The sequence below is a fragment of the Nelumbo nucifera genome, chromosome 5, assembly GCF_055504915.1.
Source record: "Nelumbo nucifera cultivar China Antique chromosome 5, China Antique-T2T, whole genome shotgun sequence".
Taxonomy (NCBI): Eukaryota; Viridiplantae; Streptophyta; class Magnoliopsida; order Proteales; family Nelumbonaceae; genus Nelumbo; species Nelumbo nucifera.
The window spans coordinates 30,028,139-30,044,446 of record NC_142653.1 but is presented as its reverse complement, the minus strand read 5'-3'; the positions used below and the strand labels follow the sequence as shown (position 1 = coordinate 30,044,446).

Sequence of the window (16,308 nt, the reverse complement as noted above, 5' to 3'; positions counted from 1 at the left end):
AATTTACAACACAGGGGTTCTTCTTGGAAATTGGACCAAGTGAAATTTTCTTGCAACATGGGTAGCTCTCTCAGCTCATGAGTCCACAAAAAGGTTGAACTTTTTTCATGCTAGAGGTGACCCTATGGTTTGGATTGGTAGTCTCATTTAGGACTCTTATGACATTGAAATCGCCTCCTAAACACCATAGGCCATTCCAAAGACCCCTAATGGCTGCAAGCTCCTCCCAAAAATATCCCTTTCCCTATATGAGTTATGTTCCTAAATATTGGTTAAGGCCCACTCAAAGCTATCCTCTTTCCTTCTCAATTTGATTGTTATCATAAAATTGCCAATTAGTTCTTCAGTACCGTCCACCTCTTCATTCTTCCATATTGTAATGGAGTAATGATGCCTCCTGATGCTCCCCATGATTGTGTAAACGCCTAGGCCCAGCTTAACCCTCTAGCTGACCATATACTCCTCACCCATCTTCCATCCACCTTTGTCAGCTTTGACTCTTGAATTAAGACAGTGGTCGGCTTCTCTTTCCTAAGGACTTCCTAATTACACTTCTTTTTCTTGAGCTCCCCAATCCCCTTACATTCCAACTGATTATCTTCATGGAAATATAAACAAAAAGGCCCAAAGATTCAGCTTAATTTAACCCAACTTTCTTTCCTTCCTTCCTGTGCCTCCTCTTTCATAATCCACACCACACTTAAAGTCTTTCGACTTCATTCATCTGCTTTTTTCTTCTTCTAGAAGTCTCTCTCTCCCCAGATCTTTTGTCTGAGTTACTTCTTGTCCTTTTTTCTTATCCCTGCTAAATTTTTAATTGCCTTTTTAGTTCCAGCACCACTCTTATTAATCTCCCTCTTCTTTTCCTTAGATTTAGCCCCTGGAAGTTCAGCCCCTTCTTCTGATCCCAACCTGGAATGCATTTCCATCTCTACCAACTGCTCGAAAAGGATCACTATTAATTCCCAGATTCACTCCCCTTCCTCCTTAGACTCTTCTACAGCCTCAACATCCCCTATCTCTTCTGTTACTTCCACAGAATCACTAGGAATGGCCGCTGCAGGACAGGACCTGGAAATACCTTCTGGCTGGACAGACAAAACAAAAGGAGAGAGGGGAGGATTAACCGAATCACAAATAAGAACCAAAGAGGATTGGTGCAACATACCAGGCTCCAAGTGGTCTGCACTAAGTTCCGCAGAAGATTGGACTATAGGGCTTTTAAACAGGGGGTTCTCCTCCAAAACAACCTTTGAAGTGCAAGCCGGGGGAGGGGAGAACCCCCTGTTTGTGGTGTAACTTGGCTTGAAATGATCCTGGCATGTCCAACTGACTGGCATCTCTCATGCATTTATATCTTTTATGGGTTTAGTTGGCTAAACTTACATGTTCCAAGAACCTTTTTCCCCTTTATTTTCAAGATTTATTTGCATCCCTGCAAAGTTTTGTCCTCATTGACATTTTGTCAAGCTTGGCATTTATATTAATTTGTCTGCCATATTCCGGGGCTATTAAGATACTATTTTCTGTGTTTATGATCAAATACAAAATTTAGCATACATCTTTTTGGATTTCATGTCATCCAATGTATGCAATAGCATATCTGATACTTACGATCTTTCTCTTTTCAGTTGATGGACTAAGCATTTAACTGATACAACTTTCCTTAAACATTCACGGGTCTATTTGCCATCCTTTGTTCTCCACTTCTCCTCGAGCAAACTAAATGGATCAATTGTGAACTAGGTCCATGTAGCACCATGACCTCAATCACAAGTAGTGATCCATGAAATCAAAGAGCCTGTCTTGTTAACCTTTTTTTTTTTGGGAGGGGAGGAGAAAAAGTAAAATTTTATTCAAATGAAGCCAAATGGTACAAAACCAACTAACCCTAGTGGCCTAGTCTAGCATCATTTAGAAGCTACCCTGCAGCATTAGGAGAAGATTAAGTACTCTACTATTTCTTCTATTAGGTGGAATTTAATCTTTTAATGGGGTTTAGCTACATATATTGTTATCATAGTCTGATGTCCCTGCTATACACAAGGACCTGAAGGAAGTCAATCAATTATTTGGCCTATCATAGGGGGTTGTTTAATCCTAATAAATCCAACTGAGTTGTCCTGGCCATGGACATTCTCTTTAGTCGTATATCTTCAGGTGCAGCATAGCTGATTGGACAGTCTGGTGAGCATGTGACCATTAATACCATATTCATGGATAGTCTCGTAACTCTAATATGGTAGAATTCCTGACATGGTACAGGCCTGGGAAAACTGAGGTAACCTAGGGCTGTTGGACATTAAGGTTTCAGTTTATGACCGAAGTAGGCTAGGTTATCTGGGCCTGTATTTGGAATGGTTATGGGGAAAATTAATGTTTTCATTGGCTGAACTGAGATTTTCCCTGGTTATGCAGGAAAAGAGGAAACTTGAGTAAACTTTTGGAATAATCTAAAAAGTAGAATTAGGTCTTAATCAAAGTGGTCGCTGAGAGAGATTTGAGTTCTCTCACTCTGGGAATTTTAGGTATCACATGTAGAAGTAGAAATAACTCCCAGGGGTAATATCACATGACCAAGAGAACTGCAATGATTTCAATTCTTCATTCTCTTCTTCAACCAAAAGGTAACAACTATTTACATGTCGTTTTCTTTAGGGTGGGGGAGTGCCATAAAAAAGACTGGTGTTCTTATAACACCTTAGGAAAGAAAAAGAAAAAAAAGAAATAAAAATGAAAACTTGTCAAAAGAGTTATTCAATCTCCAGGATAAGTTAAAGCAACACAAAAGAAAGATTAATGGACACATTCTCATACCTAGACCCTACTTACTGAAAGTAAAAATGAACTAAGATATCCATGGTACCTACAAAATACAGAAAAGACTACATAAGAAGAGAATAAAGTCTGTTGATCCTCTCTTGCAACTATTTCAATTCTTCATCAATCCCATTATTTCTTTTTTTATAACCTATTAACTAATTCCTTCCAAGAAACAGGAGATTTAATTTTTAAAGATGGTCCTCATAAGTTTCTACCTGTAATTAATCTTATGCCTATCTTCCATGTGGCAGTCCTGTTGGAAGGCAATGCATCTCAAAAGAGGACCTTGTCTTAATAAGGAGAAAAGGATTGGCTGTGGTGGATTGTTCATGGGCACGTTTGAGTGATGTGCCTTTTGTGAAGCTTCGTTGTGCTGCTCCTCGTCTTTGTATGAATCCTTAACTACCTTTTTCAATTTTTGGCTTTCTTTCTTTTTCTATTTCTAGATAATTCACAAACATCTATTTCATGTATGTGCATCTGTTGCCTCCATTTGCAGATTCGGAATTTTAGACATTTTTCTCTTTCCTTTTGTTGTTACTTGTCTTGGATCCTATGTTGCATTTATTCATGTAAAAGAGAGAAGAAAACAATTGTTTTATAAAAGATGGGTTCTCCATGGGTGTTTGGTTAATGACATGTATGTGTGCATGCGTGTCTAGTTCAGTGATTTAAAAGGCGCGCCTAGGCGCACAAGAGAGGTGCATTTTAGGGTAGGTGCCTTGCCCAGGTCCTAGGCGTAGCCCTTTCAAAAGGCGCACGCCTAGTGCAATTTGCGTCTCAGCCCAGGCGTGCGCCTTTTGAAAATTTGACGCTTTTTTGTTTTTTTTTTGTGTCTAGTGTTTGGTAATGTTGTTCATTCATTCATCCTAATAAAATATCTTCTTAAAAAGCAATTAAAACTATAAAATCATTATTTGTTGTCCTAGGCGTAGCCCTATTTGGTAATGTTGTTCATTCATTCGTCCTAATAAAATATCTTCTTAAAAAGCAATTAAAACTATAAAATAATTGTTTTTTGTGTGAGAACTAAGAATTTAAGACCTAACATGGACTTGTTTGGGCTTGCCTCGAGGGGCGTGACACAAAGGCGGATCGTAGAATCAGGAATGTAATATGTTTTACATCACATTAGCTAGTTGAAGTAATGCAATTGAGAAAAAGAGATTGTGGGTTTTATATGCTTGAAAATGTTTTATATATTTACTTTTATTTTTAAATTCTCATTTGAATATGTGTTACATGTTATATTTATGTATTTTAATTTTAGATAATAGGTTTTTTAAAACATTTATTCTAAAACGTAAGTTTATATTTTTATTAATTTTATGTTTAATAATTTTTTGATTTTTTGGCTTTTATTTATTTTTGTTGTTTTTTATGCCTTGCTTAAAAAGGCATGCTCCTTGCCTTGCGCCTTAGGTGCAAATTGACTCCTGCGCCTTTTTTGCGCCTTGCACTTTTAAAACACTGGTCTAGTTGTAGAATTAAAAATGTTTTTCTCCTCCAGCTGGACGTTTAGAGGAATTGGTTGACACTTGACAGACACCATAGCAAGTTGCAACCATGAGTTTTCTTAAGTTCAGCTTACCATATGCATATCTTATCTGCATATACTTAATTGGTCATCTATTAATTGCTGCCTATCCTCCTTCCCCACTCTTACAAAGAGATAGGTTTAACATGATTACTCTGCTATTTTACAGCCTTTTAGGCACTAGTTCCAATGCTATCTGTTACTGAAGTGAAGAAAATAAGTATCAAGCTAGAACGCTAGATATATATAACCATGAAAACCATTCTGTAAATATTTTGTAACTGATGGGAGAGCCGAAAAAAATCTCTATATTTTATTAATAGCTGATTGGAGCAGATTAATGATGAAAAAAATATAGAAAGTATATCTATCAAAAAAAAGTCCAAGAATAAAATACAAAAGCAAGAGTTATCCCTGCCATGCTACTCTTCCCTCAAAAGGTGCCCGACAAATACAAAAATCTCTATTCACCATCCAATATTCTTTGATAGTTTTGCACTTTGCAGCTTGGCCAACAGTTATCCTTCTATCAAAAAAAAGTCCAAGAATAAAATACAAAAGCAAGAGTTATCCCTGCCATGCTACTCTTCCCTCAAAAGGTGCCCGACAAATACAAAAATCTCTATTCACCATCCAATATTCTTTGATAGTTTTGCACTTTGCAGCTTGGCCAACAGTTATCCTTCTATTCACCTCTGTTTGATCTCCCAAATTTTAGAGAAAAATAGAATATGATGCAGGACAGTGAGAGGAGGTGGGCTTCAGATCTCACGCCGCCTTGAAAATCTGTGTTATCAAGAACATTTAATGTTTCATGAGAAAATGAATTATTGGAATACTTAGAGAACTTCAAGATTTGTTAATGCTTATGGTTTTCAGATTAAAATATCCTTGGGAAATTAAGTCTCTCAAGAAAATAAAGCTTCAATAAGCAGGATAATAGGTTATTCTAAAAAGATATTATCGTATCTATGTGGCACTGATCTAAATTACTGAAATGTGCTGTCAAATCATCTTCGCTGTTATTCAGAGGTGGGCTTCCTGATTTAATTTTTCCTCTATAGTCTTCATTTTGATTTTTTGGGACCTTTACCCAATTTTAACATTGGAGATCTATTAAATAGTGTGGAGATCTTAGATGTTGTCACCTTCTGAATATCTGATGCCACATGACCTGTTCCATTACCTGTATTTTTTTGATAGATAATAGCAGTTTTATTAACTAAAAGTAAACATATAACATACTCCTCACAAAGAGGCGTGAGGTGCAAACACAACTTCCCACCTAACCACATTGTCTTTCCTTCCCTCCCTAGGCTTCCACAAGAAATCCCTCATAATTTTCTCTACCTTCAAAACCTCCCTTTGTGGCATTCTAAAGACCGAGATAAAGTAAACTAGACGATTTGCTAGAGCAACCTTTACTAAAGTAATACGACCCTGAAGAGAGATGTAGTTCCTCTTCCAAACCTGTATTCTATCTCTTGATACTACATTTGTGGAAACCTTCGAGTTGCAGAACACACCTGTAATAATTCAGAAAATACAGAAAAAGAAAAAGAGAAAGAAAGGAAGAGAAGTTTTAGCAGAAGTTTATGGAAGAAGGTGAGAGAAGAGAAGGGAAGAGAGAAGAGAAGAGCTCGATCCCTCTCTCCAGTCTCCAAAGATATCTTTTATTTCTTTAATTGTAATCTGAGCATATTTCCATGAATACCCTTAATAGGCGGCCAACACTAAAGAAATAATAGAAAACAAAAAAAACAGGCCCATAACTAAGGGCACTACTTAAAAGAACATAAACATAAACATAACTTAAATAAGGAACTAAGGTCCATTCGGCCCATTATCTCTACACTCCCCCTCAAGCTAAGCATAGATGTCAATCGTGCCCAGCTCTCTTACATAATGTTGTAGCTTTGCTTTTGGAACTCCTAGTTAAGAGTGTGAGGGCATTTCTGTCCTTTTGTGATTTTTTGTATTTGGGTGCCTATTCAAGGGCACCTTTGTAATTTTGCTTGTAAAGAAGAAATGAAAAGTCTCTTGGTGTGAACAATGCCACACCAAGCATTCTTGACACTTCTTCTTTTTCTTCTTCTCTTCTCTCTTCAACATCTCTAAACTTTACAACTTGGTATCAGAGCTACGCACGATCAAGAAAACTCTTTGCTGCTGGTCGTGACTCACAGACAGATCTGCTGATGTCAGCACACCGCCAATTGACGTCAGCAGTCCGTACAGTTGGCGACATCTTCATGGGTTTTTGATGGTCACTGATTCACCCTGATTTTAGGGGAATTTTGGTATAAGTTCCATGGTGGTTTGAAGTTGTTTTGGATGAAAATTGGCAAAAAATCCAGATCTAGAATTTAGGGCTTGCATGCTCGTATGTTGGATTGGTTGCTGCTGAAACCTCTTGTGTTTGAGTCGTGGTAAACCCCTGGGACTGTATGAAGTAGTCCTGAATTTTTTAGAGCCCTAAAACTTTATTTTGGGAATTCTTTTCTTCCCATATTTTGTTGTTAGTACCTATTTTTCCTAGGTTTTTTGTTGTAACTTGTGTCTAACCTTGTGGAAAAGGTTTTTGGGAGTTCAGCTGTTGTTAGAAGATTGTGGTGCTGGTGAGAAATTTTTTTTGGAGGGGCTGCTATTAATGGACTCACACAAAGATGTCCGCGTACCTATCTATGTTCTCTCGGGAAGCAATGACAATGCCAAAGGACAGATCACTACTGTAGAACTTGATGGGACAAATTTTCTTGAATGGTCTCAATCATCCAAGCTTACAATCGGTGGAAGAGGTAAGCTCGGAATTATTACCGGTAAGGAAGCTAAGTCGAAGCCTGAAGATCCACACTATTCCAAATGGGAGCAAGATAATCTGTTGGTTATGTCATGGCTTGTATGCTCTATGCAGCCACACATTGCTCGTAACTATATGTTCCTTCCAACAGCTAAAGATATTTGGACAGATTAACTGCAACTTATTCTCAAGCGAAAAACATTGCTAGAATCTATTAGTTGCGAAGAGAAGCATGTAATATGCGATAGGGGGAGAAATAAGTGGCCATGTATTCCTCCTTACAATCAATTTGGGAAGAAATTGATCATCTTGAGGCTTTGGAGTGGAAAGATCTTGTTGATGTTGAACAATACAGGAAGTACATTGAAAAAACTCGAGTTTTCAATTTTCTTGCTCGATTGAATGTTGATTATGACTTCACTAGGCAACACATCCTTAGTGCTGATATTTGGTCACTCTCCACAGCATATTCTCTTGTACAGAATGAAGAGAGTAGGAGGAATGCTATGATGCAAGTGTCTATAAGTGAGCACACTACTCCTGTGCCCACAAAGCTTAAATAGAGTTTTGGTAAACATGAAGAGGTATTTTGTGAATACTGTAAGAAGCCGAAGCATACCAAGGATAGATGCTGGAAGCTAAATTCCCACCTGAAACCTGAGAAGTTTAAAACTGGAAAGAAAGTAAATGCTCATGTTGCTACTGCAAGTCATGATTCTATTGGTTCAAATGCTTCTTCTAGTGCCTTTGCAAAATCAGGTATTGCACTTGCGTGTCATGTCCCACTCTCTAGCTCTTAGATAATTGACATAGGAGCCAATGATCATATGACTGGTATGCCTTCCTACTTTACCACTTATAGACTTTTCAGGGAAAGGTACGATTACCGTTGTCGATGGATCCCAGACCCCAATATCGGGTTTGGGTGAAGTTAAACTTACCAATAGCCTTTCTTTGAACTTTGTACTCCATGTTCCACAATTTCATAGTCTCTTACAAAGGCTCATAATTGCTCTGTAACCTTCTTTCCATCTCATTGTGTCTTTCAAGACCCGAGTACGGGGAAGACAATTGGCAGTGGACATGAAGCTGATGGAGTTTATCTTCTTGATCACTCTCCAATGTTAGGGTTGATGTGTCATTCTGTGTCTTGTCATGATGAGAAACTAAGTCAATTGAAATTGTGGCATCATCGTCTTGGGCATGCGTCTTTTGGTTCCTTGAAGTTTTTATTTCCTAGTTTGTTTGAGTCGTTGTCTAGTTATGGTCTGCAATGTGAAATTAGTCAACTATCAAAGCAATGTAGAATAACCTTTTTTGCAAGTAACAAAAGAAGTAATGTTGCTTTTCATTTAATACATACTGATGTTTGGGGACCTTATTCTATTCCATGTATGGGTGGTTACAAATATTTCATTCTCTTTGTTGATGATTACTCGTGGTATACTTGGTTGTATTTGATCAAGAGCTGAGACAAAGTTCCTTCAATTGTGAAAGGCTTCTTTAGTATGGTGGAGACAGTTTGAGAAGAGGATTAAGATTATTAGATTTGATAACGCCAAGGAGTACTTTGAGAAGCACTTACAAACCTTCATTGAAGAAAAAGGAGTGATTCACTAGAATTCTTGCCCTCATACTCCCCAACAAAATGGGGTATCAGAGAGGAAAAACATACATGTGATTGAAGTTGCTAGAGGCTTGTTATTCCAAATGCATGTTCCAACTCAGTTTTGGGGGGGTGCTGCTCAAACAGTTGTATATCTTATTAACAGACTTACCTCACGGACCCTTCATCTCCAATCTCCTCATCAGCTTCTTTTTCCTGATGAGGATACATTTCATCTTCCTCTGAATGTTTTTGGGTGTGTTTGCTTTGTCCATAACATGAGTCCTTCTAGGCTAAAATTTGATCCAAAGTCTATCAAGTGCGTCTTCTTGGATTATTCTTCAATCCAAAAGGGGTATCATTGTTATGACCCTTGTTCTGGAAAAAGGTATGTGTCCAAAGATGTCACATTCTTTGAGTCTATTCCCTTCTTCTCTGTCTTTCGTCCTTCTCTTCAGGGGAAGGATGTTAGTCAAGATCGGACTCCCTTTTGTATGTCGGTTTCTACAACTGATGCTGTCAATCCTTTTTCTCCTCCTCCTCCCTGTGGTCGTAGTAGTCCTCCTCCCGTGCCTCCTCCTATTACTCGGTCTTGGCATTAGTGGTTCGTTAGACGAAGGAGGATGACTATAGAGATTGAATGTCCATTACAATTTGACCTCCTGGACTGAGGTAATTTGGATTCTGAACCTCTTCATGTTTTCGATGCCTGTGTTGAATTTATTGTTGAGCCTCCTCTTGTAGATTCTGACCTCAACTTTCCTTTTGCAATTCGTAAAGCAAGAAGGACATGTGCTAAGTATCCTATCTCAAACTATGTCTCTTATGGTACTTTGTGACCCTCTTATTGTGCCTATTGTCTCTTCTATCGCTTCTATTTTTATCCTTCACAATGTTACTGAGCCAATGCAGTTCCCTCATTGGAAGGATGCTATGAACTAGGAAATGGAGGCACTCAAAAAAAAAAAAAAACAGACATGGGAAATTGTTTCTCTTCTAAAAGGCAAAATTCCTATTTGGATGCAAGTGGGTTTACATAGTGAAGCATAAAGCTGATGGCTCAATTGAAAGGTACAAAGCTCAACTTGTGGCAAAATAGTACACCTAGTCTTATGGCATTGATTACTAGGAAACGTTTGCGCCAATAGTCAAGATGAATTCAATCCGAGTTATCATGTCTCCTGCTGCCCACTATTCTTGGCCCTTGTATCAAATGGATGTTAAGAATGCCTTCCTAAATGGAGACCTTCAAGAAGAAGTTTACATTGGAACTTCCTCCAAGAGTGAACATCCCTCGGAAAGAAGGAAATGTTTGCCATTTGAAGAAATCCCTTTATGGCCTTAAACAGTCCCCTCAAGTTTGGTTTGACAGATTCAGGAAAGCTGTCTTAAAAAATGGCTTTTCACAATCACAAGCTGACCATACCCTGTTTATTAGGAGAGCAAATGGAAAAATAACTACGTTGATAGTATATGTCGATGATATTGTTATCACAAGGGATGATATCTATGGGATTGTTTAACTGAAGTCTTTCCTTGCTACTGAATTCGAAATTAAGGATCTCGGAAATCTCCGGTATTTCCTAGGGATTGAGGTAGCAAGGTCAAAGAGGGGCATTTATATTTCTTAGAGGAAATATGTCATTCATTTGCTTCAAGAGGTAGGAGAATTGGATTGTAAACCGACTAAAACTCCAATTGATCCCAATCATAAGCTGGGAGTTGATGATGGAGATGCCCTTCTTGACAAAGGTGCGTATTACAGACTTGTTGGTCGCCTTCTCTACTTGTGTCTGACTAGACCAGATATATCATATGCTGTGAGTGTGGTCAGCCAATACATGCACATGCCTAGATTATCTCATATGCAAGCAGTGAATAGAATACTTGCCTATTTGAAGGGATGTCCAGGAAAGGGGATATTGTATTCTAATCATAGGCATTTGAAGGTAGAGGCCTATTTTGATGCTGACTGGACAGGTTCTATTGATGATAGGCGGTCTACTTCTGGCTATTGTACTTTGGTGGGTGGTAATCTTGTATCTTGGAGAAGTAAGAAGCAATCAGTTATGGCTCAATCTAGTGCAGAGGCTGAGTATGGAGCTATGGCACATGGACTCTCCGGATTGTTGTGGTTGAAGAACTTGTTGACAAAAATGGGAGTGCAAATTGATACTCCAATGATATCATATTGTGACAATCAAGTTGCTATAAACATAGCCCACAACCTTGTTCAACATGATCGCACAAAGCATATAGAGGTTGATTGACATTTCATTAGAGAAAGAGTTGTTAGTGGAGAGATTTGTCCTCCTTATGTGAGGTCTGAAGACCAGTAAGTTGATTGTCTTACTAAAGCTGTTCCCAAATCAAAGCTCAACAACAATTTGAACAAGCCGAGCATGATAAATATCTATGCTCAGCTTGAGGGGGAGTGTTAAGAGTGTGAGGGCATTTTTGACCTTTTGTGGTTTTTTGTATTTGGGTGCCTATTCAAGGGTACCTTGTGTAATTTTCTTTGTAAAGAAGAAATGAAAAGTCTCTTGGTGTGAACAGTGCCACACCAGGCATTCTCGACACTTTCTCCAACATCTCTAAACTTTACAACTCTCCCTTAGTCAAAAAATCTGCTAGTTGCTTTTCTGATGCAATGCAAGGAAGGCACACCTCCCTTGAGGCCACTCTTTCCCGTATAAAGTGTCTATCTACTTCAATATGCTTAGTTCTATCATGCTGAACTGGGTTGTGGGCAATATTAATAGTTGCTTGGTTATCACAATATAACATTAGTGGCTTATCACACGAGATACCCATCTCATCAAGGATCTAAGCCATAACAACTCAGAAACCCCATCGGTCATAACCCTATACTTTGCTTCAGCTAAAGATCTAGCAACCACTGAATGCTTTTTACTTCTCTAGGAAGCAATATTCCCAACTACCATAGCATAATAGCCTAATGTGGACCTCCTGTCATCTATTTTACCTGCCCAATCAACTTTTGTATATGCTTCTACCTTCATATGACCATGCTTAGCAAATAGTATGTTGTTCTCTGGAGTTCCCTTAAGATAGCATAGCACCCTTTCTGCAATAGCCATATGTGTGCCTTTGGAGGCATGCATGAATTGGCTGATTACACTCATAACATATGAAATGTCTAGACAAGTTATACATAAGGAATTTGATATCATTAACTTGTGTATCACTGTCAGTAACAACAATATCATCCACATAAACTAGAAATGTGACCAGAGTATTTCTACTCTTAACAAAGAGGGTATGATTTGCTCAAGTCTAAATGTATCAAAACTGAACAAGAGCAGTCATAAACCTGTAAAACCAAGCACGTGGAGATTGCTTCAAGCCATAAAGTGACTTCTTCATTTTACACAACTTGCCTTGTATCTTCTTACCATACATACTAGGGGGAAGAGACATATATACTTCTTCAGTGAGGTCACCATTCAAGAATGCATTCTTAACATCAAACTACCAAAGAGGCCAATCATAGCTCACTGCCAAAGATAAAAGAACCCTCACAAAAGGCATTTTAGCAACTGGAAAGGTCTTAGTGTAATCTACCCCATACATCTGGGTATATCCCTTGGCAACAAGATGTGCCTTATACATCTCAATCGACCAATCAACATGATACTTGATAGTGTAAGCCCACTTGCACTCAACATGTTTCTTCCATCTGGCAAGTCAACAATGTCTCAGGTATTATTTCTATAAAGAGATTTTATTTCAGTCCTCATAGCATCCCTCCACTTTGGTTTGGCTAATGCTTTAGTCATTGACTTTGGAATGGGTTGAGAGGAAACGAACGCTAGAAAGGACTAGTAGGATGGGGACAACAAGTTGTAAGAAAGATGTTTGGAAATACAATGACCTGTACATTTCCTCTTACCCTTTCCCACAATAATGGGGAGGTCAAGGTCTAGAAAAGAGGGTGTTGGTGGTGGAGATGTCGGACCTATCCTCTCTTCAGTGATTGGAAGCACCTGAAACTCAACTAGAGATGTGGGAATAACTTGTGTATGCCTTAGTTTTTGTCATTGGTACCACCTCTGGAGAATAGGATGAGTGATAAAAACAAGAGAACTAGCAGGAGGAGGAAGAGAAGGAATGAGAGAGTTGGAAGGAGAGGAGCACTCCACGGAAGTGAAAGTAATTGTGGAGGGCTTAAAACAAGATTCAATAGGAGCTGGCAGAGGAAGGGGTGAAGAAAACAGTTCTAGAGGACTCTCCCCCTCAGAAGGATGATTACAAAAAAGCTTGTTTGCATGTAGGTGGAACCCCCTGCCAAACATACAAAGCTTGTTTGCCTCTACCTTTGTTAGGTGGCCGAAGAAGAGGGGAAGATCATTATGGAGATGCACAAGGGTGGCTGTGTGTTGAACAGCTTTGGAAGAAAGGAATCAAAGGAGTTTTCTTGATAATGAAAGAAGTAGAGCTGTTCTTTTTGACATCATTACAATTAGAGTGATCCATTGGGTGAAGCCTTTGGATCTCTTTGAGGGGGTCCATGCAGATGATTTGGTGAGAAATTGGAATTTGCTGACTCCATTCCTTTCAAGGTTGGCTTAAGTCCAAGTTGGTCCCCATCTACACATGGTTTTATTAATCTGAAATAATGGCTGTGTTGGAAGGCCTCCAAAGGGCTAAAGAGTTGCACATTCATAAGCTTCTAATTGAAAGGGACTCAAAGTTCATTATTGAGTGGTTTCTAAAGGAAGAGGAAGCTAGGTGGTGGAACTATATTAACGAGAAAAGGAGTAAGTGGCTGTCTCAAGGAATGGATATTAATGTACAATGGGTGAAAAGGAATGCTAACTATATTAGGAAGTTACTGGTGGAGGGTGACTCTAGATTGACAATTAACTGTCTGAAAAAGAAAGATGCTAGTTTGTGGAAATTCTTGAATGAAAAAAAGAAAATTTACCAGCTTACTCAAGACATGCAAATTCAGTTTCAGTGGTCAAAGAGGAGTGCCAATTCTTTCGCAAACGTTTTAGCTAAACAAGGGGTGGGAAGAGCTTGTTTCTTTTGGGCTGTATTGTAGTGCGATATTTTACTTTTAGGGTGGGGTAAGAGTTTTTATTTTCCTCCTTCTCCTTTATTAATAAAAGTTCCTGTTATTGATAAAAAAAGGAATGCTAACTCCTTTGTCGATACTTTAACAAAACAGGGGGTGAGGAGGGATCATTTGTTTTGGGCTGTTTTGTAATCCTATAATCATGTTTCCTTAGTGAGGGAGAGTTAAGAAGTTTATCTCTCCCTCTATCCTCTTTGTATATCTTTCTTTATTATTAATGAATCAATTTCTGTTATTCATAAAAAAATGTGACATCCATGGAAACAAACTGGGTGCCACTAATGGGATCAAAACAACAATACCCTTTTTATGTGGAGGCATAATCAAGGAAGGTACACTTCTGAGCCTTGGGTTAGAACTTATGTCTCTTAGAACTAGGAATGTGATCATAGTAAGTGCAACCAAAGACATGCAGAGGAATGGAGAAAACATCAACACTAGGAAAGAGGACACCAAAAGGAGACATAAACCCTAAGACTCGAGAAGGCATACGGTTAATAAGATAGGTGGTTGTTAAAACTGCATTGCCCCAAAATTTCATAGGAACATGGGTAGCGAAAAGAATACTCCTTGCAACTTCCACAATATGTATGTTTTTCCTCTCCACTACTCCATTTTGTTGTGGAGTACAGGCACAAAAACTCTAATGAACAACCCTGAATTTTTCGAAGTATGAGGGTAAGATCCCTCTTAAAAGTATTCCTTAGTATTGTTTGATCGAAATATTTTGATGTGGGTATTAAACCGAGTGAGTATATATTTCATGGAACTGTTGCACAAGTTTAGGCACTTCAGCATGAGAGCGCATAAGGTAGATCCAAGTATATTGTGACAAATCATCAACAAACAGGATGAAATATTTATAGCCACCCATACAAGGTAAATGGTAAGGCCCCCACACATCAGAGTGAACAATATTAAAATGAACAGTAGATCTTTTATTGCTTGCAGACTTACAATTCTTTGAGAACTCACAAGACTCACAATGTAGACTTGACAAACTTATTCCTTTAAATAGACCTAGAAACAACAGACTCAATGAAGAAAAGGACAAATGACCCAAACGATAATGACATAAAATAATACGACTAGATGACTCTGAAACAAAAGTAGTTCTCTGAGGTTGTACTTGGCTCTACTTAGGCATGTCTAACAGATATATCCCATTCGTCTCATGGCCAATCACCTTTTGAGATTTCATGTCCTGAAAAAAACACGTTTTGAAGGGAAAAAGGTCACACTACAACAATTTGGGGATTTAGTTAAATTACTAATTGAAAGCAAATTGGTATTAAGTTTAGGTACATGAAGAACAGATGATATGGTTAGGGCATGTGAGGTTTTGATGTCTCCCTTTCCTATAATAGGGGCATGAAAGCCATTAGCAAGGGATATTTTGTCCTGGCCAGAAAGGAGTTTGTTAGAGATGAATAAGTATAAAAGACTGGTCATATGATCAGAGGCACCATAGTCAACTATCCAAGGGATTTTACAATTACCAAAAATAGTAGCATGATTTGCAGTGGCACAAATACCTGAGTGTGCATAAGTAGAGGAAGGAATAGTCTTTGAAGGAGTAGATGTTGTAGCAGTAGACTCCAAATGACTGGTTATTCGGCCATACTTCTCATACTCAGCCCTAGCGGCTGCAAGTGCTCTCCCACTGACATCTCAACACTCTGCCCTTGTTCACTCTGTGAGGTGGCTACATTTACATTTCCACATTTTCCACTGTTCCCATTCTTGAGTCTGGTAGGCATGTGGGTGCAACTTCTAACAGGTGTCTTTATTATGTTTAGGCTTCTTGTGGTACTCATAAACATCTTTCCTCTAGTGTTGACCTTTGGCTTCATCCCGACATTAGCATAGTGATCAACTTGCAGCTTTACAAATTGAACCTGTCTTATGCTGTCCTCACTACTCACCACAGCATAAGCCTAAGACAAGGTCTCCTCATCCTTTGCCAAAACATTCTGCCTCACAATATCCTACTCCAAGTTGAGTCTGGTGAGGAACTCAAAAACCCAATTTCTCTCCACCAACTTCCTATGTATTTCAACATTCTCTGTACAACCCCAAAAAACAGTCTCCATCAAATCAATTTCCTGCCAAAGAGATTTCAGCATGGAGAAGTAGACAACCAAGGGCTTCTCCCCATGTCTTAGGTTATTCACATCATTCTTCAATTTGTAGGCCTGGGCAACATTCAACTTTTGGGAATAGGTCTCACGACACTGTCCCCCACTTCTTTTGTAGTTTCCACCCATAGGTAGTGTTGATATGTAGCTGCATGGAGTTCACTAACCGTCCCACTACTGTAATTTTCCTGCATCCATCTGTCATAGGTAGGATCATCCTTTGCAGGTTTCTTCTTGCTCCCGGTGATGTAACCCTGTTTTTCTCTCTACACACATTTATCTTAATTGATTGAGACTGGGCCA

At 38.7% G+C, this 16,308-nt stretch overlaps 1 protein-coding gene across 2 annotated transcripts in view; it reads left to right on the top strand.

The window, feature by feature from the left end:
* LOC104600066 (RNase L inhibitor protein-like protein) overlaps window positions 1-16,308 on the top strand; it is a 53,909-nt gene that overhangs the window by 21,276 nt on the left and 16,325 nt on the right. For both annotated transcript variants that reach the window (XM_088887446.1, XM_088887445.1), the window contains exon 6: window positions 3,075-3,211. In XM_088887446.1, the coding sequence (XP_088743572.1) occupies window positions 3,075-3,211 (137 nt within the window). The remainder of the gene's footprint in view (window positions 1-3,074; window positions 3,212-16,308) is intronic.